Source organism: Rhincodon typus, chromosome 2 (assembly GCF_021869965.1).
Source record: "Rhincodon typus isolate 14 chromosome 2, sRhiTyp1.1, whole genome shotgun sequence".
NCBI classification, from domain to species: domain Eukaryota; kingdom Metazoa; phylum Chordata; class Chondrichthyes; order Orectolobiformes; family Rhincodontidae; genus Rhincodon; species Rhincodon typus.
Genome location: NC_063333.1, coordinates 50,375,457 through 50,402,218, shown reverse-complemented (window position 1 = coordinate 50,402,218; position 26,762 = coordinate 50,375,457). Strand labels below are relative to the sequence as shown.

Here is a 26,762-nt window from a genome sequence, read left to right as displayed (position 1 = left end):
ATAAGGAAGAACTGTAGGAAAAGAGAGAGCCAGCGATGGATGTCTAAGGAAATAAAGGAAAGTATCAGATTGAAAAAAAACACATACGAAAAAGCAAAGAGTAGTGGGAAACTAGTAGACTGGGAAATCTTTAAAGGCCAACAGAAAGCCACAAAAGAAGTTATAAAGAAAAGTAAGGTAGATTATGAGAGTAAACTAGCTCAGAATATAAAAACAGGCAGCAAAAGTTTCTATAAATATGTAAATTGTAAAAGAGTGGCGAAGGTAAACATTGGTCCTTTAGAGGATGAGAAGGCCAATTTAATAACTGGGAATGAGGAAATAGCCGAGACATTAAACAGTTATTTCATGTCGGTCTTCACAGTGGAAGACACAAATAACATACCGAAAACTAATGGCAAGAAGGTTATAGCAGGTAAGGACCTAGAAACTATCATTATCACTAAAGAGGCAGTGCTGGGCAAGCTAATGGGGCTAAAGGTAGACAAGTGTCCTGGCCCTGATGAAATGCATCCCAGGGTACTAAAAGAGGTGATGGGGGAAATAGCAAATGCACTAGTAATTATTTACCAAAATTTACTGGACTCTGGGGTGGTTCCCGCAGGTTGGAAAACAGCCAATGTGATGCCACTGTTTAAAAAAGGAAGTAGACAAAAAGCAGGTAATTATAGGCCAGTTAGCTTAACTTCGGTAGTGGGGAAAATGCTTGAATCTATCATTAAGGAAGAAATAGCAAGACATCTGGATATAAATTGTCCCATTGGTAACACCCAGCATGGGCTCATGAAGGGTAGGTCATGTTTAACTAATTTGGTGGAATTCTTTGAGGACATTACTTGCATGGTGGACAATGGGGAACCTGTGGATGTGGTGTATCTGGATTTCCAGAAGGCAGTTGACAAGGTGCCACACCAAAGGCTGCTAGATAAGATAAAGTTGCACGGTATTACAGGTAATGTATTGGCATGGATAGAGGATTGGTTGACCAGTAGAAAGCAAAGAGTAGGGGTAAATGGGTGTTTTTCTGGTTGGCAGTCAGTGGCTAGTGGTGTGCCTCAGGGATCAGTGTTGGGACCGCAATTGTTTACAATTTACACAGATGATTTGGAGTTGGGGACTAAGTATGATGTGTCAAAATTTGCAGATGACACTAAGGTGAGTGGTAGAGCAAAGTGTGCAGAAGACACTGAAAGTCTGCAGACGGATATAGATAGTCTAAGTGAGTGGGCAAAGGTCTGGCAGATGGAGTACAATGTTGATAAGTGTGAGGTCATCCATTTTGGTAGGAATAACAGGAAAGTGGACTATGTTTTAAATGGTAAAAAATTGCAGCATGCTGCTGTGCAGAGGGACTTGGATGTCCTTGTGCATGAATCGCTAAAAGTAGGATTGCAGGTGCAGCAGGTAATTAAAAAGGCAAATGGAATTTTGTCTGCCATTGCTCGAAGGATGGAGTTTAAAAACAGGGAGGCTATGCTGCAGCTGTATAGGGTCCTGGTGAGGCCACAGCTGGAGTACTGTGTGCAGTTTTGGTCTCCTTACTTGAGAAGAGATATACTAGCACTGGAGGGGGTGCAGAGGAGATTCACTCGGTTGATTCCAGAGTTGAGAGGGTTGGATTATGAGGAGAGTGAGTAGACTGGGATTATACTCATTGGAATTCAGAAGAATGAGGGGAGATCTTATAGAAACATACAAGATTATGAAGGGAATAGATAAGGTGGAGGCAGGGAGGTTGTTTCCGTTAGCAGGTGAAACTAGGACTAGAGGGCATCGCCTCAAAATAAAGGGAAGCAGATGTAGGACTGAGGTCAGGAGGAACTTCTTCACCCAAAGGGTTGTGAATCTGTGGAATTCCCTGCCCAGTGAAGTGGTTGAAGCTACCTCACTGAATGTGTTTAAGGCAAGGTTAGATAAATTTTTGAACAGTAAAGGAATTAAGGGTTATGGTGAGTGGGCGAGTAAGTGGAGCTGAGTCTCAAAAAGATCAGCCATGATCTTACTAAATGGCGGGGCAGGCTCGAGGGGCCGGATGGCCTACTCCTGCTCCTAGTTCTTATGTTCTTATGTTCTTATGTATGTTCTTATGAAGTAAGTTTGTAGTTTTCTTCCAAATACTAAACTAGCTGAAAGAAATTACGCTTTGCAGCAGAAAGTTGACCATGTATTTAATTTATAAATAAGTCAATTTTGTCAGTGATTGCGTTATAACGAATGTTAATTTTAGAACCCAGGTTATGCAGGACGTCAGGAGCTACCTGAAAATCTAAAGATTCAGTTCCGTACAGTGGCCATGATGGTGCCTGACCGTGCCATTATAATGCGTGTCAAGTTGGCTAGTGCTGGTTTCCGTGATAACCAAATTCTTAGTCGCAAGTTTTATACACTCTACAAACTCTGTGAGGAGCAATTATCAAAACAGGTACACTTTACTAATGCTTATGATAGTACATTAGTCTGGTTTTTGTGGTCAGTGGGAAAATAATGGGACTTCCGGCTGACATGAAACAAAATTTACTGCAAAGTTCTGTGGACCTTTGTCGCATGGATTCCCTTTCTCAAAAGTTAATTTGAACCTGCTGCTCAGACTAGAGAGCTCCAGGTATCCAGCAATGGTACTGCCAGTAAGCAAGGTAAGCAGCCTATCACATTGATGTATTCATGTAGTCGGCAAACAGGAAGTAAAATACCAAAATTATGCTTTTAATTTTTTAAACGTAGTTTCATATGAAATGAAATAAATTATTCAGACAGGCATGTAGGATTTGGATGGAAACTGAAATATTAAAAACAAACCTTCTTTGATGACTGATGTTTCAAATATTATTTCAAAGTTAAGAACAATGAAGCATAACAAGACTGGGAAATTTCCAAATCATTTAATAAGTTCATCCTGTGAACAGAATAAAAATTGATGTTATTGTCCCTATCACAATTGTATAGTTAGTACGCAATGCATTTTAGCAATTCTTGGGACGAAACTAAATTGAACCTTGGGACCTTCCTCCAGCTCCACACTGTATTGACTCTGACTTCAGCATCTGTAGTTCTTGCTATCTCTCTAATCTGAACCTTCTTCATAATTCATATAATTTCCAAATGATATAAAACTCATTGCTGTTGTAAATTTTTTATTTATGTTTCTTGGACAAGTATCAACATTGCAAAACAGGCAGATTATTTGAACAAGTTAGGTCTTATCAATGTCTTGACTTATAGAGACACACTATTTAGTTGGACAGAATTGAAAGTGGGATATATTTTGCCAGAATGTGGCTAAGTGTCAGTTTTGGGGAAGATTTATGGAGGCGTCTCGCCATGTGCTTGAGTAAGGTTTCTCACTGGGAATCCAGGACTGCATGAAGATACAGTGGGAGGGAAAGGATGGAGGAGAAGACTTTCTGAGGGCACATAGCTGGCACAGGTGGCTCTTCATTGTAAGTATGTACATTTGTAAATACATGTTCACTTTTCACCATCAGCTGTTGAGCGAATGTCTTTCCAACTGCAACAACAAGAATGATGGTACAGACCCTGTCCATCTTTAGTCTTATATGAGGCTTTATGGTCCAAGGTGTGAATTGAGCAGTTCCTGCATCATGTGCAGGCTATGGGACTCTGGTAGATGCTTGATACTTCAGCAAGTGGGTTCAATCTTTTTAGGCCACAATACATTACTTGTGCATCACAGCTATTTGTGGGATTGATTCCTGATGCTGTGCGATTTGGTCAAGAGTGATTGGGGCCAGAATTTGGATTCCACACAGTAGCTTAATGCCTGAGGTACACATACAGCATTTTGTGCTTGCAGATGTCTTTCCCTTGCACCGTGTGGATATGTTTTATAGACTGTAGCCCTTTGAAGGGCCTCTCATTACACAGGAGTGAAGGTTCCTCCCTCATAGAATGAACACTTACCCTGCTCACTGTACAAATAAGTTCAATATGAGTTTAAGGCTGCATCAATACTGTAAATACATATTTAAAAAATTGTGAGATCCAACATATATTTGTCTTTCTTGTGACTGGAAGTTATAATAATACCAAACAGGCTTACTTGTATAAGATAGTAAGAACTACAGATGCTGGAGTCAGAATCAACACAGTGTGGAGCTGGAGGAACACAGCAGGTCAGGCAGCGTCAGAGGAGCAGGAAAGTCAATGTTTTGGGCCTAGAAAGGCCTACAACGGCCCGAAATATTGACTCTCCTGCTCCTCTGATGCTGCCTGACCTGCTGTGTTCCTCCAGCTCCAAACTGTGTTGAGGCTTATTTGTATTCTAGGCTGTGTCTAACTTTTACAATAGCTTTTAATATTCATTGTTGCTGACAATGTTGTTTGTATGGTGTTGCTTATTATTCTACATCGGCAGGTGCACTATGACTTTGGTTTGCGTAACATTCTGTCTGTGCTGAGAACTCTGGGTGCTGTCAAAAGATCAAACCCAAATGAACCAGAGAAGACCGTGGTGATGAGAGTTCTGCGTGACATGAATCTTTCTAAACTGGTATGTCTACAGAAACAGATTCGCACCTTGAAGGATGGTCTTTTGTTCCTATTCATTGCTTTTAAATGTACTGTTACAATATTTGGATTTAGTCAATGCATGGGTACTATTCATTGTACATTTAATTTTTTAAAAAAAATCAGTAATTTTGTTTGATTTGATTGATGGATTGCATCTACATATTTTGAAAGAAACTATGCTAGCGGTGGCATTGGGTTCTTACTTATATTTAACAGTTTATTAGAAAAGTGTCTAGTGCTGGAAGAGTAGAAGATGAGATAATGTAATCATTGTATTTAAGAAGAGGGATGGAACATATCCAGAGAATTCTAAACAGTTGACAAACATCAGTGGGAGGAAAAATAATGCAATCTTCACAAGAGGAGAGAATGGAACAACATCTGAAATGAGAAACAAAATCAGAAATTGCTGGAAAATCTCAGCAGGTCTGATAGCATCTGTGGAGAGAAATCATTGTTAATGTTTCAGGACCAGTGACCCTTCTTCAGAACAATCACTGGACCTGAAACATTAACTCTGATTGCTCCCCACAGATGCCATCAGACCTGCTGAGTTTTTCCAGCAATTTCTGATTTTGTTTCTGATTTCCAGCATCCGCAGTTCTTTTTGTTTCTCTTTTCTAAAATGAGAAACATAATTAATGAATAGTCAACATGGGTTTTGAAAGGGAACGTCGTGTTTGACCAGACTTGAAGTTTTTGAAGAGGTAACAGAGAGAGTAGACAAAGACAATGGAGTAAATATAATTTATCTGTATATTCGAAAGGTGTTGATAAATATCCTGTAATAAACTGTTGAATAAGGTCAGAGAATGTGGCGTTAGTGGACAAGTGACAGAAGGGATTACACTCTGGCCTCAAGACAGAAAGCAGAGATGTGATAAATAAGTCTGGTCATTCAGAGTGACAGAAGGTAGTGGTGTTCCAAAGGATCCATGCTGAGTATAATACTGAGGAGGGCTGCAACAAGCAGAGGAAAAGGTGTCTCTGATTGCCTGGCAGCTTCTGATAAGGCAGGGCTTTAACATTGATGCCTGTCATTCGCTGAGGAACTTGCTGCGCAGCTCTTAACTCTTTGATCTGGCAGGGTTTCTCATTGGTGGGAGAGGAGAGGCAGTCACCATTGAACACATTCATATGTGCACTTAGGAGCTGGAGAGTTCAATCTCAGCCATAAAGCATGACAGCATAGAATTAATCCATTCATCCCCTTTGAGCTGTGTTGGCTGTTTTGAAGAGGAACCTGGTTTTTCATACTCCACCACGTCTTTGCCATATCATTGCAATTTTTCTCCTTCAAGCATTTGTCTAATTCTCTTTTCAAAAGTCACTGTTAAAATCTGTTTCCATTGGCCTATTGGGCATACATTGCAAATCCTGAATACTTGTTACTTTTCTTTGTGTTATCTCTGTTTCTTTTACTGATTGCATTACTATTATTTTGCACTTTGCTTATTAAGCTTTTAGCTACTAGACATGAAAGGGACCTGAGGGCTAACATTTTCACGCAGACGATGATGCATGTATGGAATGAGCTGCTGGAGAAAGTGGTGGAGGCTGGTACAATTACAACATTTAAAAGGCATCTGGGTGGGTACATGAATATGGGCCAAATGCTGGCAAATGGGACTAGATTAATTTAGGATATCTGGTCAGCATGGATGGGTTGGACCAAAGGGTCTGTTTCTGTGCTGTACAACTCTATGACCATGACTCCAGTGTAGAAAATAAATCTCAGAATGCCTGTGAACATTAAGATCCCTTTAAGTTTTGTGGGAAATTATGTTTTCTGACTTGTATCACTGGTGGGCAAGAGCAAGATGTAGCAAGGTATAACTTGGGAAGGGTACTAATTGCATTATTTTACCTCAGTTTACATTTTTGCCTGAGGTTTCCTTTCTGTGGACTGATGGAAGCCCTGACCACTAGGATACAGGTCTATTGGGAAGGTTAGGGTGGATGTCAACACAGTCGTAAGTCAGCACAGATACCTGCGCTTAATTTGCACTTAGGCCATTTTAAGTTTAAACAGGACAACAGTAACATGAAAATTATCCCTCTCAGTTTGTACTGCTTTTACAGTTGAACTATGTTTCTCTATGTAGATAGTAAATAGATATCAGAATGTAGACTTTAGGGTCCTTCCTATCCAAATCGATCCATTTTTTTTTATGTGACAAAACTCAAATAATAGAATAACAGGAGAAAGGATTTCACAATGAAAAAATATTTATTCTAATTTAGGTGGATGAAGATGAACCTTTATTCATGAGTTTGGTCAATGACTTGTTCCCTGGAATTACCTTGGATAAAGCTGGTTATCCTGAACTAGAAGCTGCAATCGAGAAACAAACAATCGACGCCGGGATTATTTACCATCCTCCCTGGATCCTGAAGCTCATTCAACTCTATGAAACTCAAAGAGTCCGACATGGTTAGAGTGGACTTTATTGAAGAGTGCAATGAAATATGCTACAAATGTGATGAATGTGCAAGTTAGAAAAAAACTAATCCACACATTTATGATTGAATTGGCTTTCCATCTACTACTTTGTAAATAACCACTTAAAATATTTAAAAATAATTGTAATTAATTTTCCAGGATGTTTCATGCAGTTGTGTATTGTTGATTCTATTTTAATTTTTTTTTTGTAAAACGTATTGTTGCATCTGTTTTAGGTATGATGACTCTTGGCCCAAGTGGAGCTGGGAAAACAAAATGTATCAATACCTTAATGAAAGCAATGACAGATTGTGGAGAGCCTCACAAGGAGATGAAAATGAATCCAAAGGCAATCACAGCCTCCCAGATGTTTGGGACTTTGGATGTTGCAACAAATGACTGGACAGATGGTGTTTTCTCTACACTGTGGAGGAAAACATTGAGAGCAAAAAAGGTAAATTAGTGCTTTCATATGTTGTTTGTTAATTTAGTGCACATGATAGGAGATTAGATATGTTTTTGGGAGCCCATTTTGACAGATATTGTGTCATAAATTATGTAGCTGCAATATAAAAAGTTTACTTGTTGTATCTGTCGAATTTTGTATCAAATGTTAGAAAGGTTATAAGATCTCTCCTCAACTCTTCAATGCTTTCGGGTTTCCAGTGATAGTCATGCCTATATTGTGTGACTTAAAATTATTTTTATAAAAACAAAGTAAAAGCTACATTAATTATTTAGAAGAAAAGCAAATTTGATGATAAACATAATAAAACTAACCAAAACAAAGTTGTCCAGGAGTGATTTATATAATTAACATTTTTCTTGTCTTGATGCCATCAAGGCAATACCATCTGTTTGGAAGCATAAACCACTGAGTATAAGCCATTGCTATAAGTACACTATTATGTCTCAGCGTAAACAGGAAAGATGAGTTGAGAACTATCACTGATGTTTGGTTTTAAGATAGGGTTAGGGTTAGCTGAAGGAATGCTTAGTTAAGATTTTAGCTGCCCTGTGTACCATAATGACATTGTGTATAGAAATAGAGCAAAAAATGTTAGGAGAATAATTGTTCACTGAAAATTTTTCCTACTCATACCGATTTTGTATACGTCCAGAGTAGTTTTGTAGCTACCATTGCCCGTTAACTCCTGATCAAGCAACTTTTTAAATCCCTTTATGACCTCTCCCCTCCGAGCCCAACAATTCTTTGAAATGTTTGTGCTCCTCTAACTCTAGCTTCTTCTGTATTCTCAATTTTCGTTGCTCCATCATTGTTGACCTTCTGTCATCCAGGCCCAAGTTCTGGAATTCCCTCCCTGTACTCTTGTTCATCTCTCTATTTCACCTTCTCTCCACCTTTAAGACACATTAAAACCTGCCATTTTGACAGAGCTTCTGGACAATGAAGAGTGAATTGCATTTGGACCTTTTATTACATTAAAGGCTGTTGATATGAGTTGATAGAGAAGTGATAGAAAGTTATAGTTCATCTCCTAGCAATAGCATCTATCCAGTTCTTCCCAGATCGTATGGATTTTTTTTGAATAAACCATTCTAAAATATCTTTACCGACTTTATACTTTAAAGTTGATCCGTGTCTAACTTAGTCAACTTGGAAATCTAAACCTGTGACAAAAAATCATAACAACAGCAAGGTAAGTTTGTGAAAATGAAGTGCATGTAAGTGTAAATTTTTTAAATATATATATATATAGATGTACATTGTGCATACTTGGGTAATGTAATTGTGAAGATTTCTATCTATTTATGGGAAGTTATTGACAGGGAAAATCTTGCAAAATATTTGTCTTGCAGGGAGAACACATATGGATTGTATTGGATGGACCTGTAGATGCCATTTGGATTGAAAATCTTAACTCTGTTTTAGATGACAACAAAACTCTTACATTAGCTAATGGCGATCGCATCCCAATGGCACCAAACTGCAAAATTGTTTTTGAGCCTCATAACATTGACAATGCTTCCCCAGCTACAGTATCACGAAATGGCATGGTGTTTATGAGTTCATCAGTACTTGACTGGAAGCCTATACTCAAAGCATGGCTTCAGAAATTACCCACTGCACAGTCAGACCTTCTTTGGAACTGCTTTGATAATGTTTTCCAGGTATTCATTGTCTCAGTTTTATTAATGTGAGCACTAAATATGTTCCACCTCAGTTAAAATAAGCTAGCATTTTTCAAGAATTAATCTGATTTATACCCAACGTATTTTTAACGTTATCAATTAAGCCAAAAGTTTCAATAAGTTATTACATTCACAAATCCAATGTGACTGGGACAAAAATAAAAATGAACGCTTCTCTTATGTCTTGACCCATCTGAAGCCTTTGACATGATTCAACGCACTGTCCTCCTCCAATGCCTCTCCATTGCCATTCAGCTGGATGACACAGAATCATACAGCAGGAAAAAAGGACCTTTGGCCCATCATGTCTGTGCTGGTCAGCAAAGACCTATCCACTCTGGTTCCATTTTCCATTTTCCATCTGGACCGTAGGCTTGTTTGTTACAGTATTCCAAGTGTTCATCTAAATACTTTGTAAAGGTAGTGATAGTTCCTGCTTCTACCATTCTTTTAGGCAGTGAGTTCCACATACCACTGTTCTCTGGATGAAAAATTCTTCATTGAATCCCCTTAAAACCTCCTGTTCTTACCTTAAATTTATGCCCTTGGTTGTTTACCCCTCTACTGAGGGGAAACAATTTTTCCTATGTCATTTATTTATGCTCCTTATAATTTTGTAAAACTCCATCAGGTACCCCATCAGCCTTCTGGAGGGCTCTTAGGAAAACAACCCCAGCCTATATCATCCCTCTTCATTCATAAAACACTCCGGCCAAGGCAACACCCTGGTGAATTTCCTCTGTACCCTCTCTAATGCAATCACATTTTCCCTTTACTGTGGTAACCAGAACTACGCCTAGTACCCAGCCATGGCCTCACTAGAGTCTTATACGGCTCCATTATGATGTCTGAAATAAAAATAAAGAACTGCAGATGCTGGAAAACTGAAACAAAAACAGAAAATGCTGGAGTAACTGAGCAGGTCTGGCAGCATCTGTAGAGAAAAGAATAGAATTACCATATGACAATCCCATCTATATTATCCCATAGTCTAAGGCTTTTCTTCTTGCTATTTATAACACCATCAATTTTGTGTCATCTGCAAACTTGCCAATCATACTGCCTATATTCATGTCTGTCTCATTAATATATGTGTGTACACACATATGCGAAGGGGATTAATTTGCTTTTTTTGCAAACTTAGCTGTCCACTTGCAGCTAGAGGATCATCTGCAATGAATTCTCCTACTGCTTCTCTGTCATTATCTTGGGGCCTCCCAAGAACATTGCCTTTGTCCCTTCCCATTTCTCATCCCAATACTGCCCTCAACTCTACACTAACATTACCTTTCTCAACTCCTTCATGGTCTCTACATTGTCAGACTGTCTTCCTGACATCCATGGATGAACAAAAATATTCTCCAAGCAAATATCAGGAAGAGTGACAAAATTATCTATGGTCGCTATTATTTGTAAAATTCATGTCTATAATATCACTCAACTCTGCCATTCATCAGTTCACCTGCTACTGGCACACTCATCATGCCATTGATACCCCTCGGCTTGATTCTTCAAAAACATTTATTGATGAAATTCCATTTATATCATCCAAGAACCTGGAGTCATTCAAAATTCTGCTATCCATGCCCTAACATGCGTCAAGTCCCATTTGCCCACCCCATCCCTGTTCTCACTGATTTACACAAAACTCGTGGTTATGGAACATCTGAATATTAACATTTCCATCCTTGATTTTAAAACTTTACATGGGGTCTGCCAAGGACCCATCAATCCCAACCTTTCTAATTTGCTAACCAAACTGCCATGTGGTACTGTATCAAATTCTTTCTGAAAGTCCAAATGTGCAACATCCACACCATTACCCTCATCCACTGCCTATGTCACATTGTCAAAAAACTCTGTTAAATCTGTCAGATGTGACCTGCCCTTGACAAAGCCATGTTGACTGTCCAGTATTAACTTATTTTTCTCTAAGTGCTTTTTATCTTATCACGTAACATGGCCTCCATCAGTTTTCCTACTTTTGATGTCAAGCTGACAGGTGTGTAGTTTCCTGGGTTATCCTTTGCCCCTTTCTTAAAAAACGGCATCACATTTGCAATCCTCCAGTCCCCTGAGACTAATTCTGTGTTCAGTGAGGCCTGGAAAATTTCTGTTAATGGCAGATTGCTCCTTTATCTTGCTCAGCAATCCAGGATGCAATCCATCCGGGCCTGGCGACTGCCGTACCTGGAGTGCTGCCAGTCTTTTTAGTATCTCTTCTTTATCTATTGCTATAATTCTCAGTTGGTCAATATCCACACTTTCAGCTAGGCCATAATGACTACTTTCTAAATTGGCAAGGGCAGAAACAAATTCCTCATTTAGAACCTCTGCCATATCTTTTGCTTCAGTGAGCAGCTTACCCTGCTTGTTTGCTATGGAACCCATTAAGTCCATCAATAGTCCTTTACTATTAATATGTTTGAAGATTGTGCTACTATTTGTTGTAGCACAGTCTACCAATCTTTTCTCATGCTTTCTCTTAGCCTTCCCTATTCCGGCTTTAACCTGTCTTCTGCATTTGAGATACTGCTCCTGATTTCAATTGCTGTTATTATTCCAGTATGCATCATATGCCTCCTTTCTCTTCTTTATTTTCTCATCAATATCCTGAGTCATCAATATCCCGAGTACCTTAACTTTGGACACCCTATATTTATTTCTCATGTGTATGTACCTACCTTGTATCCTATTCATCTCCCTTTTAAAGTCTCCTATTTTCATCTTCTGTTTTATCCACAAAAATGTGCTTCCAATCAACCTGGTCTATTTCAACAGTTAGAGCACTATAATCTGTCTTTTTCCAGTCTGGGATCTTAATTCTTGTATGATTTTTATCCTTTTTCAACTTAATATTGAACTTTTTATGTGTTATGGTTACTATTTCCTAAATGCTCTCCCACCCAGATGCTCTCCATTTGGCCTGCCTCATTTCCCAGGACCAGATCTAGCACAGCTCGCTCCTTGGTAGGATTAGAAATGCGCTGTTCCAGAATGTTATCCTGCACACATTGCAGGAATTTCTCCTCTTCCATGCCCCATACTCTACCTTTTTTCTAGCCTACTCTAGGGTAATTAAAATCACTGACTATCACAACCCACTCATCCAGCAGATTTCCATAATATCCATACAAATGCTGTCTTCTACCTTCTCCCCACTATTTGGACATCTCTGCTCCCTTCATTTTTCTCAGTTCCAACCCTCCCATTAATTTTAATTTAGGAATAGCATTTTGTTCAGGGGTTCTGATGCTACTTTTAACCAAGACTGCTATACCTTCTCATTTTTTTACCCTCCCTATTTCTGCGAAAAACCTTATAACCCAGGATATTAAGTATCCAATTCTGTTCTGGTTTGAGCCAAGTTTCTGTCAATGCTGCTGTGTCATATCCCTATAGAGCAATTTCTGCTTCCAGTTTCCCAGATTTGTTCATGATACTCAATGTATTTACATACATACAATTTAACCCTGCTGTAATCTCTTATTTGCCCATTGGAAGGCAACTATTTCTTTGTTCACTGTCAACGCTCAAGCCTTCTCTCACTTCCTTTTCCCTGTTCCCCATCTTTTCTCTTTTGCCCTCATTGGCACTTCCAAACCCAGGTGCATTTGGCAACCCATTCTCATGCCTCACAGGTTTAAATCCATTCCCACTACATGGTGTACTTTCAGTCAGGAGATTAGTTCCATTTCTGCTCAGGTAAAGCCTACCTGTTCTGAACAGTTTTCCCAAAGGTGATCCCTCTGTCCCAAAAATCTAAACCCTCCCTTCCACACCATCCCTCAAGTCACACATTTGCCTCCCAGATTTGCCTTTACCTAAATGGTGAAGCTCATGGCACAGAGATTGCTACAATGAAGGCCATGCATTTCGACCTACTCCCTAACTCCTGAAACTGACCCTGCAAGACCTTGAAGCTGCCCTTCCATATCATTGGTTCCCACATGAAGCACAGACATTCGTTGTTCGCCTTCCCTTTCCAGAAGTTTATTCAGCCATTCTGTTATACCCTGAACCCTTGCAGCCAGGAGGCAACAGGCTAGATGGGACTCACAATCTCAGCTGCAATCTAGACTGTCTATCATGTAAACTATTGAGTCAGCCACTATCACCATTCTCACTACTACTCATTCTTCTATCATCTGTTCATTCCATGACAGTTTCATTTACAGTACAATTTTCTAATTCTGTTTGTTGAGACAAAGCTATTTCACAAATTTCTGATGACCATATCCCTGTTTCACTTGGTACTTTTCTAAATATTACTTAGAATATTCCATTTGCTCTTTTGAAGGATTTGATCAGTTTTGTCTTCACTGCTGTAACGCCGAAAATGCAAATTCTGGAATGCATGTACATTAAACAAGCCATTGACCTTCTGAAGGTAAGTGAATTGCCTGGTTAGAGAATGAATATTTTCATTATCACCAAATATTTAAAAAAAAACAAATATAAATAACCAAACATAAGAAAAATTCAAGACCAGTAAATAATGAAATAATGTAAATCTTTTTAGGGCCTATTACCAGGAGTTGAAGACAAGCAGCCAAGCACAGAGGAAGTTGCCCGTTTATTTATTTTTGCTGCAATGTGGTCCGTTGGAGCTCTTTTGGAATTGGATGACAGAGCTAAAATGGAAAGCTTTCTGCGGAATCATTCTGCACCACTTGAGCTTCCAGTGACTGAAGGAGAAGAAACAATCTTTGAATTTGTTGTCTGTGCTGATGGTCACTGGGAGCACTGGTCAAAGAGAGTTAGTATTTAATAATTTTAAAATGCTGTAATTTAGACATTTCATACAATTGTGGTTAATTGAATTATTGATACATAAACAGAGAACAATTACCTTTCTGCTCAACAGACTGAAGAAACTTTGCACTCAAAGTGCATATTTTGCATTAGTAGTCTCCTCAGGTCTACAGCAGCATCAAAGTGTGGAAAAAGAGGTTGGGACAATGTAAAACAAGAAAAAAGCTATAGTCTCATAAAAGCAGTCATTACTTGGGAAAATGTGTACTTGACAAGCGCTATGTTACTTTCTTATTACAATTGTCGTTACAGCTTTTGCTCAGTGTTCATAATCTTGCTTCAGAGTCTGAGAGTTGTGTTCAAGCTCTACTTCATGATGAGATCACTTAATCTAAAATGACCTTTCAATACAGACTTGAGAGTGTAGTTTATTGTCAGAGCTACAGACTTTCGAGCAAGCTGATAAGCTGAGGTCCACCTGACCTTTCCAGGATGTAAAAGAGACAAAAACACTATTTGAAAAAGGCTAAAGGAGTTCACCCTGTGCCCTGATCAATATTGATGCCTCAATATGATCAAAACAGAATAATTGGCTATTCATCTCAGTCCTTTTTTGAGTCTTTACTGTGTACATTTGGCAGCTATATATGCACAAAAAAACTGATTGGTCTACGCTTAAACGTAATTATTGACAACTAATATGCCATTTGAAATGATTCCACAGACCCGATATTCCATCTCAAAGTCACCCATTATTTACACTTGGAGACTCCTTGACATTGAACCAGTTCCCTCAGAGCAGCTTTCAGAGTAGACAGGATGTCTGAAACTCCTGTTTATATCTGTCAGCCAGGGCTCACTACTTGGACCAGATTAACAGCCCAAATCAAGGAACTCATATTCTATGAGGTCCACCTGGCTGACCTCAGTACAATCACGACACCATCTCCATTGGAGAGATAGCTCACCTGATTGCTTGCCAATCAGATCATTAAGAGCTGACACACAAATGAGGGTGAGTATGTCATCCTGTCACAGGCCTCAACACAGTAACTGGGATTGCCAGAATCTCTTATCTAGTTGGAGGTTTTCAGCTTCTGAGTTCTGGAGCCCACAGGCAGGTCACCAGGTTTTCTCACATGGCGGAATTAGCCACCTTTTCCACCCACTAGGGAGGCAATTGATTGGGATTTGATGAGTTGAGTCCCTTATTTGACCATTAACTTATCAGTTAAGGGCCTTAATTAATGGCAAGTTAACAAAGTCTCCTGTGAACATCTTAGCCAGCAGTTGAGATAACAAGGTGTAGAGCTGGATGAACGCAGCAGGCCAAGCAGTACCAGAGGAGCAGGAAAGCTGATGTTTCGAGTCGAGACCCTTCTTCAGAAATGGTGAAATCCAGCTCTACACCTTGTTATCTCAGATTCTCCAGCATCGGCAGTTCCTACTATCTCTTAGCCAGCAGTTAATTGCTCAAATGTTGAGAAGCAGATAAGATTGTGTCTAGGACCAACTATCCCAATTGTATCCCCATTCTCATCACCTCTCTTGCCATCTCCCTGGAAGGCAAAATCATGCCTTTTGGCTCTCTCAGATTTGCAGTCAGTGACTTCTAGTGGATGTTCATGTCATTCTGATAACATAGCAAAGGTAGGGATCATGTGGGTGCAGAGATCTGCGCACGTAAGTTTGTTAGGAACTCCCTTCCTAATAATGTTGTGGATGTTCCTACATCCCAAGCACTGCAGGAGTTCAAGAAGGCAGCTCATTATCAATTTATCAACACACAGTGTCAGGATATGGGGTTAACCATTTAGGACAGGTTCAAACAATAGTGAACCTGTGGAATTTTCTATCACAGACCGCTATGGTAGCCAAGCCGTTGAATATATTCAAGAAAGAGATCTCTGAATTTCTACATTTTAAAGGCATCAAGAGGTAGGGAATAAAAGCACGAGCATATGGTGTTGAGATAGAGGATCAACCATCAACATCTTGAATGAAGGAGGTTTGAAAGGCTAAGTGGTCTTTTCTTGCTCCTAGTTTCTACGTTTTATAGTATTGTACTATATAAATAGAAATTGCAGAATTCTGGTGTAGAGGGATCTGGGTTAGAGTTAGGTGTCCTCGTATATAAAACACAAAAAATTAATCAAGAGATAAAACAAGTGATTCAGAAAGCAAGTGGAATATTAGCATTCATTGCAAAGAGTATAAAATATAAAAATAGTGGATCATCTGGAGTATTGTGGACAATTTTGGTCTCCTTATTTGAAAAGAAGGTATTATTTTATTAGAAGCAGTTCAGAGAAGATTCATTCAATTCATTCCTGGATAGGAAGACTGAAGAAAGACTGAACACCTTGGGACTATTCTCAACAGAGTTTAGGAAAATGAAACATATTGAAACATATAAGATCCAAAGGGGACTTTATAGACTGGAAATCTGGAAGGTGCTTTCTTCTAATGGGGAGACTACAACTAGGTATAGGATTTAAGAAGAAAAGGTATCCTCTTTGAGGTGAGATTTTTCTCTCACAGAGGGCTTTAATTTTTGGAATTCTAGTGGAGGCTAGGGCATTGAAATTATTCAAGGCAGATTTCGGTAATTTTTTTGATAGACAGGGGAATCAAGAGTTATTCGGAAGTAGACAGGAAAGTGGAACTGAGATCACATCAGATCAGCCATCAGCTTATCGAATGGTGGACAGGCTCAATATTTATCCCTCAACCAAACCTCATGAAAATAGGTTATCTGATGATTATCACATTGCTATTTTTAAAGTTTAGTGAGTGCATTTTGGCTAGCATTGGTTGCAGCCTACAACAGTCACTACACTTCAAAATGTTACATCATTGCTGGTAAAGCATTTTGACACATCCATTTGTGAGAAAAGCATTATACAAATGCAAGTCTTTCTGTCTCTCTCAAAGTCCACTCCCACTCCTATGCTCATATGACAAGTAAGCCGAAATTTCAGGCTTGCAGATGGAGAAGAGGGTTTGTGCAAAGTGATCATCCAATCTGCCTTTACTCTCCCTTTTTGCCTTATGAACCGTGAGTAAGTTACGTTTGATTAAACAAAGTAGGAATAAGATGCAGTTTATCTACAAAGAGTGTTTGGGATCTAAATGGTGGCAAAAGAAAAAGTGAAAAAGGCAGGTGTTGTGCATGAGAAGGTTCTGTGGGCAGGGAGAGGTATATTGGAGATGAATGGAAAGAAAGGAAGGAAAGAAAAGAAAGGAAGGAAGGAGGAAATAAAAGGAAGGAAAGAAAGAGAGAAAGAAAGACAGAAAGACTGGCATTTATATAATAACCTTCTCACAAATGGATGTGTCAAAATGCTTTACAACCAATAATGTACAATAATGAAATACAACAGAAGTGTAGCTACTGTTGTAGTCTGCAAAATGCACTCACTAAACTTCAAAAATAGCAATGTGATAATTATCAGATAACCTGTTTTTTGTGACGTTTGGTTGAGGGATAAATATTGACCAAGACAATAGGATTAAATCCTCTGCTCTATAACAGAACAGTGCTTTGCGATCTTTTATTTTTACATGAGAAGCAGACATGCCCAAGTTCAATGACACCCAAGACAATATCACAAACAAAGAAGCATTCCACTTGATTGTTAAGTTTGGTTTTTGCATTCAAGCCCTGAAGTGGGAATTGAAACTTGAACCCCATAACTGACAGGTAAATGTGCTATCAACTGAATTGGCATAGCTAAATACAGATGATTATGTCCGAAAAGCAAGGGGAGTGAGACCTAGTTTCACTTAGACATTTATCAGAGCATCCTGGAGAAAATAGTCCCTTTGAAGTTTTGTTAGTGGAGGGAAAATGTGTTTGATGGTGGCATCGTGCTGGAAATTGTACAAATGGAGGGGTAATGATCTGCTGGTGAGGTGGAAGGTGAGGACAAGGGTTCTGGAATGGAAGGGAAGGAATGAGAGCAGAGGTACAGACATGGCCAACAACCCCAACAACCCCACCAACCCAGTGGGAGGAAATTGTTTGGTAAAAGGAAGATATCTCAGTAGCACTGATATAAAAAGGGGAAGAAAGGAAATAAATTCCTTGTGGGAAGTGGGTTAGGAGGAAATGTGGTGAACATAGCCATGGGAATCATTGAACTTATAGCGAATGTTGATCTTGGGTGTAGGTGCCAGATATTGATATATTTCTACACTCAGAAAAGTAGACTGAGAAGCTGAGGAAGGGTAGGGTCATGTGAAACCAAAAGAAGGGTGGAAATTAGAAGAGATTTTGTGAAGTTTTCCATCTGATGGGAACTGCACTAAAACAATCACCAATTTGCTAGGAAAGAAAAAGGTGGAGTGAGGAACTGAGAAGGTCCTGAGCAAATAATGTTCTATGTATCAGACAAAAAGGCAGGTATAGCTAGGGCATAGAGGGATGATCTCCTGAGAGGTAATCTGTGACAGTCATGGAAAAGATCACTTAATGTTCAGTGTGTCTCTTCCTAGCTCCTCCTGAACTATGGCCACCTACTGAAACTTAACGTGCACAAGTATTCCAGTTTCTTCAGTGTCCAAGCTCTGCAAAGCTTTTATACCTACTTTATGCATATTATTGTAGTTACTCCAAGTCTGGGATGATTTAGCTTCATGCAGGCCTGCCAATGATTTTTTTTCCCCGTAGAGAAAATTCAGAACAGAACTGAAAGATATTATTGTTGCATTGTAAGACAATTGAATACTTGCAATGTAAGTTAAGTAAGAGAAATGTGTGTTTGCAATTTCAGGTACCTGAATATATTTACCCATCTGACACTGTACCAGCTTATTCATCAATCCTGGTGCCAAATGTTGACAATATTCGCACAGATTTTCTTATGCACACCATCATGAAACAAGAAAAAGCTGTTTTGCTCATTGGTGAACAGGGAACAGCAAAGACAGTTATGATCAAGGTATGAGACTGAAGTCTTTAAATTCAGATATGATTAAGCGTAGCAACAACAATTTATATCTATGTTGTCACTTTTTTGAATTCACTTATGGGATGTGGTTATTACTAACTAAGCCAGCAATGATTATCTGTCCCTGATTGCCCAGAAGGCAGTTGAGAGTCAAGCACATTGCGTGGGTCTGGAGTCACATGTACGCCAGATCAGGTAAGGATGGCTGATTTCCGATCCTAAAGGACATTAATGAACCATTTTTTTCTCTGATGATCAGCAATGGTTTCCTGGTCATCATTAGACTATTAATTCCAGATTTTAACTGAATTCAAATTTCGCCATCTGGCATGATGGGATTTGAACCCAAGACCTCAGAACATTACCTGGGTCTTTGGATTAACGGTCCTGTGTTAATACCATGAGGCCATCAACATCATAAAAAAAACCCCAAGGCATCATTAAAATAAGTATGACACTGAGCTGCCTAAGGAGGTATTAGGTCAGATAATCGGAATGTTGGCCAATGAGGAAATATTCAAGAAGTTTCTGAGAGAAGAAAAGAGAGGTATTGGGAGAAATTGCTGAACAACTGAAAGCACAGCATGAAAGCATGTTAGGTTATGATCAACAAAACTTTTGGAATGTTTGAGCAATCCAAGTAGCTTAAGAGTTAAAAATGGAATAGCTTTTTTAACTTAATGAGCATGGAATGAACTAACGTAACTAATGAGAAATATTGCTTTAAAATGATACATTTTGTCGAGACTATTTGCCTTTCATTCATCAAGATATTCACAAGTGTGATGAAGGTTTGTAAGTTAGGTAAATAGGTTTTAGGCTTTAAGTTCTGTGAAGGTGACTTTTTTTAAATTAAGGAACAAAAACTCATTTATTTTTTAGCAGTGGGTCAAAATGCTTCGAAGAAATTTTGGGACTTAAGTAAATGATGAGTAAAGCTACAAAGTGAGCTAATTGAGCTTCATTAATATACAGGAAGAGAGCCAGAAGCCAGAAGCAACTTTAGTTTGAAAAATAGATCCACACCAGCAAAGTGGCAGTTTAGTTTTGGTAGTCTCCAGGCCATTTCAACTGGAAAGATGTTTTAAGCTGTTTTAGCTGTCCAAGTAGACAATGATGGAAAAAGCCTTGAGTTTTTCTTACAATTCAATGAGACAAATCAATAAGTTAGCTCGTGTGTGTGCTGGGGCACAATTAAATCTGATGAATAAGCAGAAAGTCACCAAAAGGAAATGCTTGACTTTCATTAGTTGTGGAAAAAAATTAAAGAATGAAAGTAGGAGACATGTACCACCAGGATGGAGTATCTGTAAATGACATTGCTGGGAAAAAAGGTTTAATCTTTCTTTTTGCTTTTTGGTAATATAATTAACATATGTACATACACCTTGTTTTGTCTTTTCTTATACGTAATAAACTTATGCTCTTTTATTATAAGCATGTTAGCAGTCTCTTATGACTATGTTCAGTGATTTACCATCATGGTAATCAAAATTACAAAATAAAACATATTATCTATCAAGCCAGCTTTCTCTGTGAGATCTGACTTGTCCAATTTTACCATTATCTGGGACCATACACAAAAATATCAATGTGAAGGGAAAACAACATTAATGCTATATGGGATGACAGTGCTTCTCACAAACTCATGAACTGTCTAATGCTGCTGCTGATGGTCCTGAAAAGTGTACAGTTATTCTTAAATAATCCTGGAGGATAAGATATCTTGGGAATTTCAGCAACAGCAGATGCCAGCTGTTTTATGCCATTATTATTCAGTAACAAATTGACTATTTGCCACTAACAGAATACTGTCATCAAGCCAAAAAAGATATTGTACCAAATACACAAATGAATAATGTGGTATATGGATTTTAGTGCTGGAATGATGCAGGTGTCTAGGACATACCTCCCAAAAACTGATGGAACATATCAAACAGCAGTTCTCATCAGCTGTTTGCAGCAACCAAGTTACTGACTGTACCCCATCAGCCCGTGCTTGCAAAACTCAAACACAGTGTTCAACGTGAGATGTGATTCTGTGATTGGATAACAACAACTAAATAATATTGAATAAACAAAATGTATGTTGACCACCCATTTAAAATTGTTAATTGGGCTTGAGGTGATACATACTTTTATACACTGGAAGCCACATTCATTAATACCCAGGGCCTTGTGCTTTACAAATGGAAAGTTCATACACAGTATATATACTGTGCCTGTTCCAAATTAATAAAACAGGGAACAGCCCAATCTCTTGTTCGTCCAGCAGGGGAATGCCTTGACCAATTATATTCATCCTGCCTCATTTAAAATTTGAACAAAGCTTGGATGTTAATTGCCAGTCATTATTATCCAGTCTATTCTCCATGACAATACCTTGACCAATCTGAGACCATTTGTCATACAATCAGGATACTTCTCTCATTCAGTATAAATATTGTTTTTCCCTTCACATTAATATTTCTTACAAATTGTTCTGATGAGCCATGACAAAAACTTTCACAAAATGTGTCTTTCTTCAGTAATACTCAAGTTTTATGCTACCAAATGACTAATAAATACTTTTAAAATCCACTAAATATTCTGATCATGGAAAGTGCGTTAAATTCTCTTGGAGCTTGTCTTGAAATATTTACAAGTGTGACAATAACAACAGTTTATATTCTTCGCTTTATCATTAAACATATACCTGTTGGTTTTGTATCTTTTGATGCTGTGAATATCTGGACAGCTTGAAGTGTTGTTGAGTCTCAGAAATCTCACATATCTGGAGAACTATATTTTATTGAGATGGGTGTGAAGCGTATATTGTTGCCTTCTGTTTCTTTCACTACCAATGTAATTGAGGCTAGAATAGATGTAAAGTTGTGTAACATCTGGAAGCCTACTTTATAAAACGGAGACTTCATCCAAATGCAGCCAAGACTGTCATTTCATTCTAATTTGAAGGCTGAGGAGGAGGTTAGGCAGCTGACAACTCATGTATCACTCAACACCTAAATACCTTGGCATCATATTAGCCATGCATTGACTTACTGGCAGCACTCCAGAAAACTGGAACTAATAAGTTCAAGATGAGAGTGAAGCTCATATGGAATCTAGTATCTGCTGCCTAGTACTAGCAGAGCCAACACTGCTTCACTCACCCTGGTCTAGAATCACAGAATAGAACCATAGAATCCTTACAGTGCAACAAGAGGCCATTCGGCCCCTCAAACCTGCTCTGACACTCCGAAGTACCACCTATTGGTCTATCCAATAATACAGTACCGATGCTCAAATTTGCTCAGGAGCCACCACATTCATCACAAATGTGGTCAATAGCAATATCTGGAAGGGTGTAGGAGTTACTTTTGGAATGTTGAGACCAACACAACTCGAATGGCTCCCTAGGTTAGGATATATTGAACTTTTGGATGTTATGTTAAAATTTGAAATAACTCCTCATAAGCTGGTATCGCATCACTGAGTCACCCTTTATTTACACGTGGAAGGTCCTTGACTCTGATTCAGCTTTCTCAGAGCCAGCTCTCAGAATGAATAGAATGTCTGACACTCCTGCTTATATCTGTCAGCCAGGGCTCCCTGATTGGACCAGATTAACAGCTTCAATCAGGGAACTCATGTTCTATGCTTGTTACAATCACTACCAAATCATCATCCTCTAAGAACAGAGCCAACTGATAGCCAATGAAACACTCCTCCTGACATTAGACTTTTCCAATGCACATGTCTGCAGCCTCAGAACCTATAATGCAACGCATTCCATGCCCTGCTAACTGATGATGTCATGCAGATCCTGATGGTGCACCTAATGATTGACTGCAAAAATTACCAACAGCAATCTGGTAACTGAACCAAGTGCCATCTTTCAATCATCCTTGGAAAGGCTAGATAACCCTCAACTTCCTGGCAACAAACTAGGGAAGTGGTGCCCACATGGTACATGAGAAACAGCTCAATTCATGATCCAAGAGAGAACATCTCTCTGAGAGACCCATTCATGTTGGCATCTTAACCATTCACACTGAAGTCATTGAATGGATTGATAACCTTAACATCAAACTGTAACTGTTTCTCCAGCCATACAGGAAAACAATCTGGATTAAACTAATGATCATAGAACTGAAAAACTGCTAGTTCAATTCACATTGTGTAGATTGTACTTCAGGTCACACACCGGGCCTTGATATCACACAGTCTGCTATTACACATAACCCATTGTTAGCCACTAACAGCCTCCATTAACAGCTATTCACCCTCCTAGCCAGATCGTTATCTACTCCTTTGTTTGTTCAACTGTTCTTCTCTCTCTTTGGGCTCTATCCCCACACCTATTGTTTGATCCTTACCTCCTCCCCCCACCCTATCTTCTGCATATATACCAACATTTTCCTAGCTACCATCAGTTCTGAGGAAGGGTCACCAGACCTGAAATGTTAACTTTGATTTCTCTTCACAGGTGCTGCCAGATATGTTGAGCTTTTCCAGAAATTTATGTTTTTGTCCTCCTGGTAATCTGACTGGATATCACCTGTTCCTCAAGGAACACCACTAAAGCAGCTAACTTGGTTACTGATCTCATTATTGTTTGAGGGACCTTAAAGAATACAAATTTGCTGTTGCATCCTCTTAGTTTCCCACTTTAGAGACTTGAATACTAAATCCAGGCTAATATTTCAGCTCTGTAATATATTTGGATCAGATATGAAATTGAGACCGCCCTTTGCTTTCCAAGTTGATTTAAATCATCCTATGACATTATTTCAAAGAACAGCAAGCAATTTATTGCTAGTATTCTAATGAATATTTATCCCTGTACCAACATTGCGCAACTCAAGGTTATCGAGATATTACCACAGTTTAAGGTGCTGTGTACAGTTATCAGCCACATTGCTTACATTACAGCAGTGATTTTCCTTGAAAAGTGCTAATTTAGCTGCAAGGCAATTTGGGATGTCCTGGAGTTGTGAAAGGGGTTATATCAATTGATTTTTTTTTGTGTTAAAATTGTAGCTACAATTGAAAAACATCTAATGGATTGTCAAGTTGGAATAATGGAGGTTCTATAGTTTATGGTTTGATATTTAAATTGTTCAAAAAGAATATGTTAAAAAGAACATAACCAGTATTATACACATCTAAAATTGCTTCCTTAATCATTTGGGCAAGGCAAGTGGTCCTGTTGTAATTCAACTTTACTACGCATTTGGATAGGCCAAGAGAATTTGTGTTATAATTTATGATTTGTGTTATAATTTATAATTTACTCTGACGATTATTATGTTTCTGAATTGTATCTGAGATATCCATGTGGGTATTGCACATTTAATCACAGGGCTACATGAGCAAGTATGATCCTGAAGTCCATGCAACTAAAAGTTTGAACTTCTCCTCTGCCACAATGCCAAATATGTTCCAACGAAGCATCGAAAGTTATGTGGATAAACGAATGGGCACAACCTATGGTCCACCCAGTGGCAAAAAAATGACTGTGTTTATTGATGACATTAATATGCCAGTGATCAATGAATGGGGTGATCAGGTAAATCTGTTCTTTAGATAAGACCATGAATTAACTAATTTGTTTTGTGCACAGTCTGACATAATTTAAAAAAGAAAATTGGTGAATGAGACATACTGGTCTGCGTTGTCTTGTGCACTTTAAAATGAGTGACTAATACATTCATTTCCAAATATCATTGGATTATCACTGTTCTTTTTCTTTAAAGTTTAAGTTAGCAAGAAGTTTTGCAAAGAGATCCTACTCATCACATTGCACAAAACTTGCTTAAGGTAACTCTCTACTCATTAAACAGATAACCAATGAGATTGTCCGACAGCTAATGGAACAGAATGGTTTCTACAATCTTGAAAAACCTGGAGAGTTCACCAACATTGTTGATGTACAATTTGTTGCAGCTATGATTCATCCTGGTGGTGGCAGAAATGATATCCCTCAACGGCTCAAAAGACAATTCACAATTTATAACTGTGCGCTACCATCAAATGCATCCATTGATAAAATATTCAGAACTATTGCAAGTGGCTATTTTTGCGAGCAACGCGGCTTTCCTGCTGAGGTTTGCAAACTAGCCTCAGCTTTAGTATCAACCACACGCAAATTATGGCAGGCTGTCAAGCTGAAGGTATGTCAAATACTAATACCATGCACTACCACATAGGATAGTACACAAGCAGAGAAACTATTAGTTAAGGCTGACAATTAGGAGAACAAAAAAGGAACACAAAGAGAAGAGCAATAGAAATGAAATCACATAAGAGAGAACTTACGTTGTGTCTTTAACAGAAAAATGAATATTTTAAAGTGTTTTGTAAATGCAACATGTGCAAGGAAAATTGTGCCAACCAAGTTAGGGAGAGATTTGAAAAGGTGATGGTAAACTTGGTTAAGAGGTGGGTTATGAAGATTTATTTTTGAATGTGGAGAAAGGCAGTGAATTTTACCGAGAGAATCCAGAGCATAGGACCAATGTGGCTCAAAGTTCTGTCAACAAAGGTGATTTAAAAATGAGCAGAGGAATGGAGACAGGGGGAGTGCACAGCTTGGGCTGGGCTTTACATTTTTCAGTGGGGTGAAGGAGGCAGAATGGAAAGTAAGTGGTCCACTTACTCCCACCTCAGCTATGTCAGCCCTTCCACTTAAGTGCAGAGGGCCAATCAATGACAGCTCAGTGTAAGGGTGGCCAACTAATTGTTTGAAGGGAGGCTTGTAAACATCAGGAGGCTAGGCCGAGATGTCATGCTGCAGAGCGGGTTTATGTCAGGAATAGGAAGTCAGCTGCAGCTACAAATGTAAAGACCTCTTACCCTCTGAATCTCATTATTTTTCATTAAATGTTTCAGTTAAAAAAAACAGATGCTGCCACTCTCTCCAATAGAATCTGCTGTGACACTCAAGCACAATTCTGGTGGCTTCCACCTCCGTGCCCTCTGAGAATAACTGCACTAAAAATCTCCAAAACCTTTTAACATCTGACACCTGAAAAATGGAGCAAGCAATGAAAAATTGCAGGCGATTAGGTCATTAACAAGCTCAATACTTTAACTATTATTTATTTCACAATGGTTGGTAGGCTGTTGATATCCCTGCCCACTAACCTTCCATAATTTGGGAGACTGGTGTGACCCTGATGAAATCATGCCCTATTTTCAATAATCTGGGGGGTATATGCAATCAATTTGAGGACATGGGAACATGTTCTTGCAATGTTATAGGAAAGATTTTCTAAGTCTATGCTGGCAGCAGGGTACTTCACTAGCCTCTAGGCCATATTGTGGCTGTGATTTTCCAGTTTGGACTGTCAATGGGCTAGGTTTCTGCCATTCCTGGCACCAATACAAATACTGATCATTACACCGTGATAACTATCAGAGCTTCATTCATTCATTCATTCATTCTGCAAGTGGCATAAATAGAAGGGCAATATTTTAAAAGCTCGAGAGGAGGTATAGCTTATTGAAAATTCACCATGAGGAATAGATATTTAATGACCAGTTGAAAAGAACGCCAAGGGTGACTTGTGAAATAGTACCTCTTCAATGATGATTGAATGCAGATCTGAGGGTTCATTTTTTTTTTTCATTGTGCATTTATAGATTCCTGTCATCTTTTAAATTAATCTGTTTCAAATGTTGTTTTACAGATGCTGCCCACTCCAGCCAAATTCCATTATATTTTCAACCTCCGTGATCTTAGTCGTATTTGGCAGGGAATCCTAACTGTTACATCTGAAATTTGCCAGTCTCCTGATGTGTTGGTGTCACTCTTTCATCACGAATGCACTCGTGTTATTGCAGATAGATTTACCAACCAGCAGGACAAAGACTGGTTTGACAGTATAGTGAAAAAGGTACAGCAATACTTTCTCTTCTCATCTGTAGTAAAAGGGTCTTTGAATAGA

At 38.8% G+C, this 26,762-nt stretch overlaps 1 protein-coding gene across 1 annotated transcript in view; it reads left to right on the top strand.

The window, feature by feature from the left end:
- Window positions 1–26,762, top strand: part of LOC109911901 (dynein axonemal heavy chain 5-like) — a 274,289-nt gene that overhangs the window by 184,865 nt on the left and 62,662 nt on the right. The window contains exons 33-43 of the mRNA XM_048607992.1: window positions 2,228–2,422; window positions 4,373–4,507; window positions 6,772–6,961; window positions 7,207–7,424; window positions 8,792–9,103; window positions 13,425–13,514; window positions 13,647–13,883; window positions 18,655–18,822; window positions 24,176–24,382; window positions 24,657–24,986; window positions 26,505–26,711. Of these exons, the coding sequence (XP_048463949.1) occupies window positions 2,228–2,422; window positions 4,373–4,507; window positions 6,772–6,961; window positions 7,207–7,424; window positions 8,792–9,103; window positions 13,425–13,514; window positions 13,647–13,883; window positions 18,655–18,822; window positions 24,176–24,382; window positions 24,657–24,986; window positions 26,505–26,711 (2,289 nt within the window). The remainder of the gene's footprint in view (window positions 1–2,227; window positions 2,423–4,372; window positions 4,508–6,771; window positions 6,962–7,206; window positions 7,425–8,791; window positions 9,104–13,424; window positions 13,515–13,646; window positions 13,884–18,654; window positions 18,823–24,175; window positions 24,383–24,656; window positions 24,987–26,504; window positions 26,712–26,762) is intronic.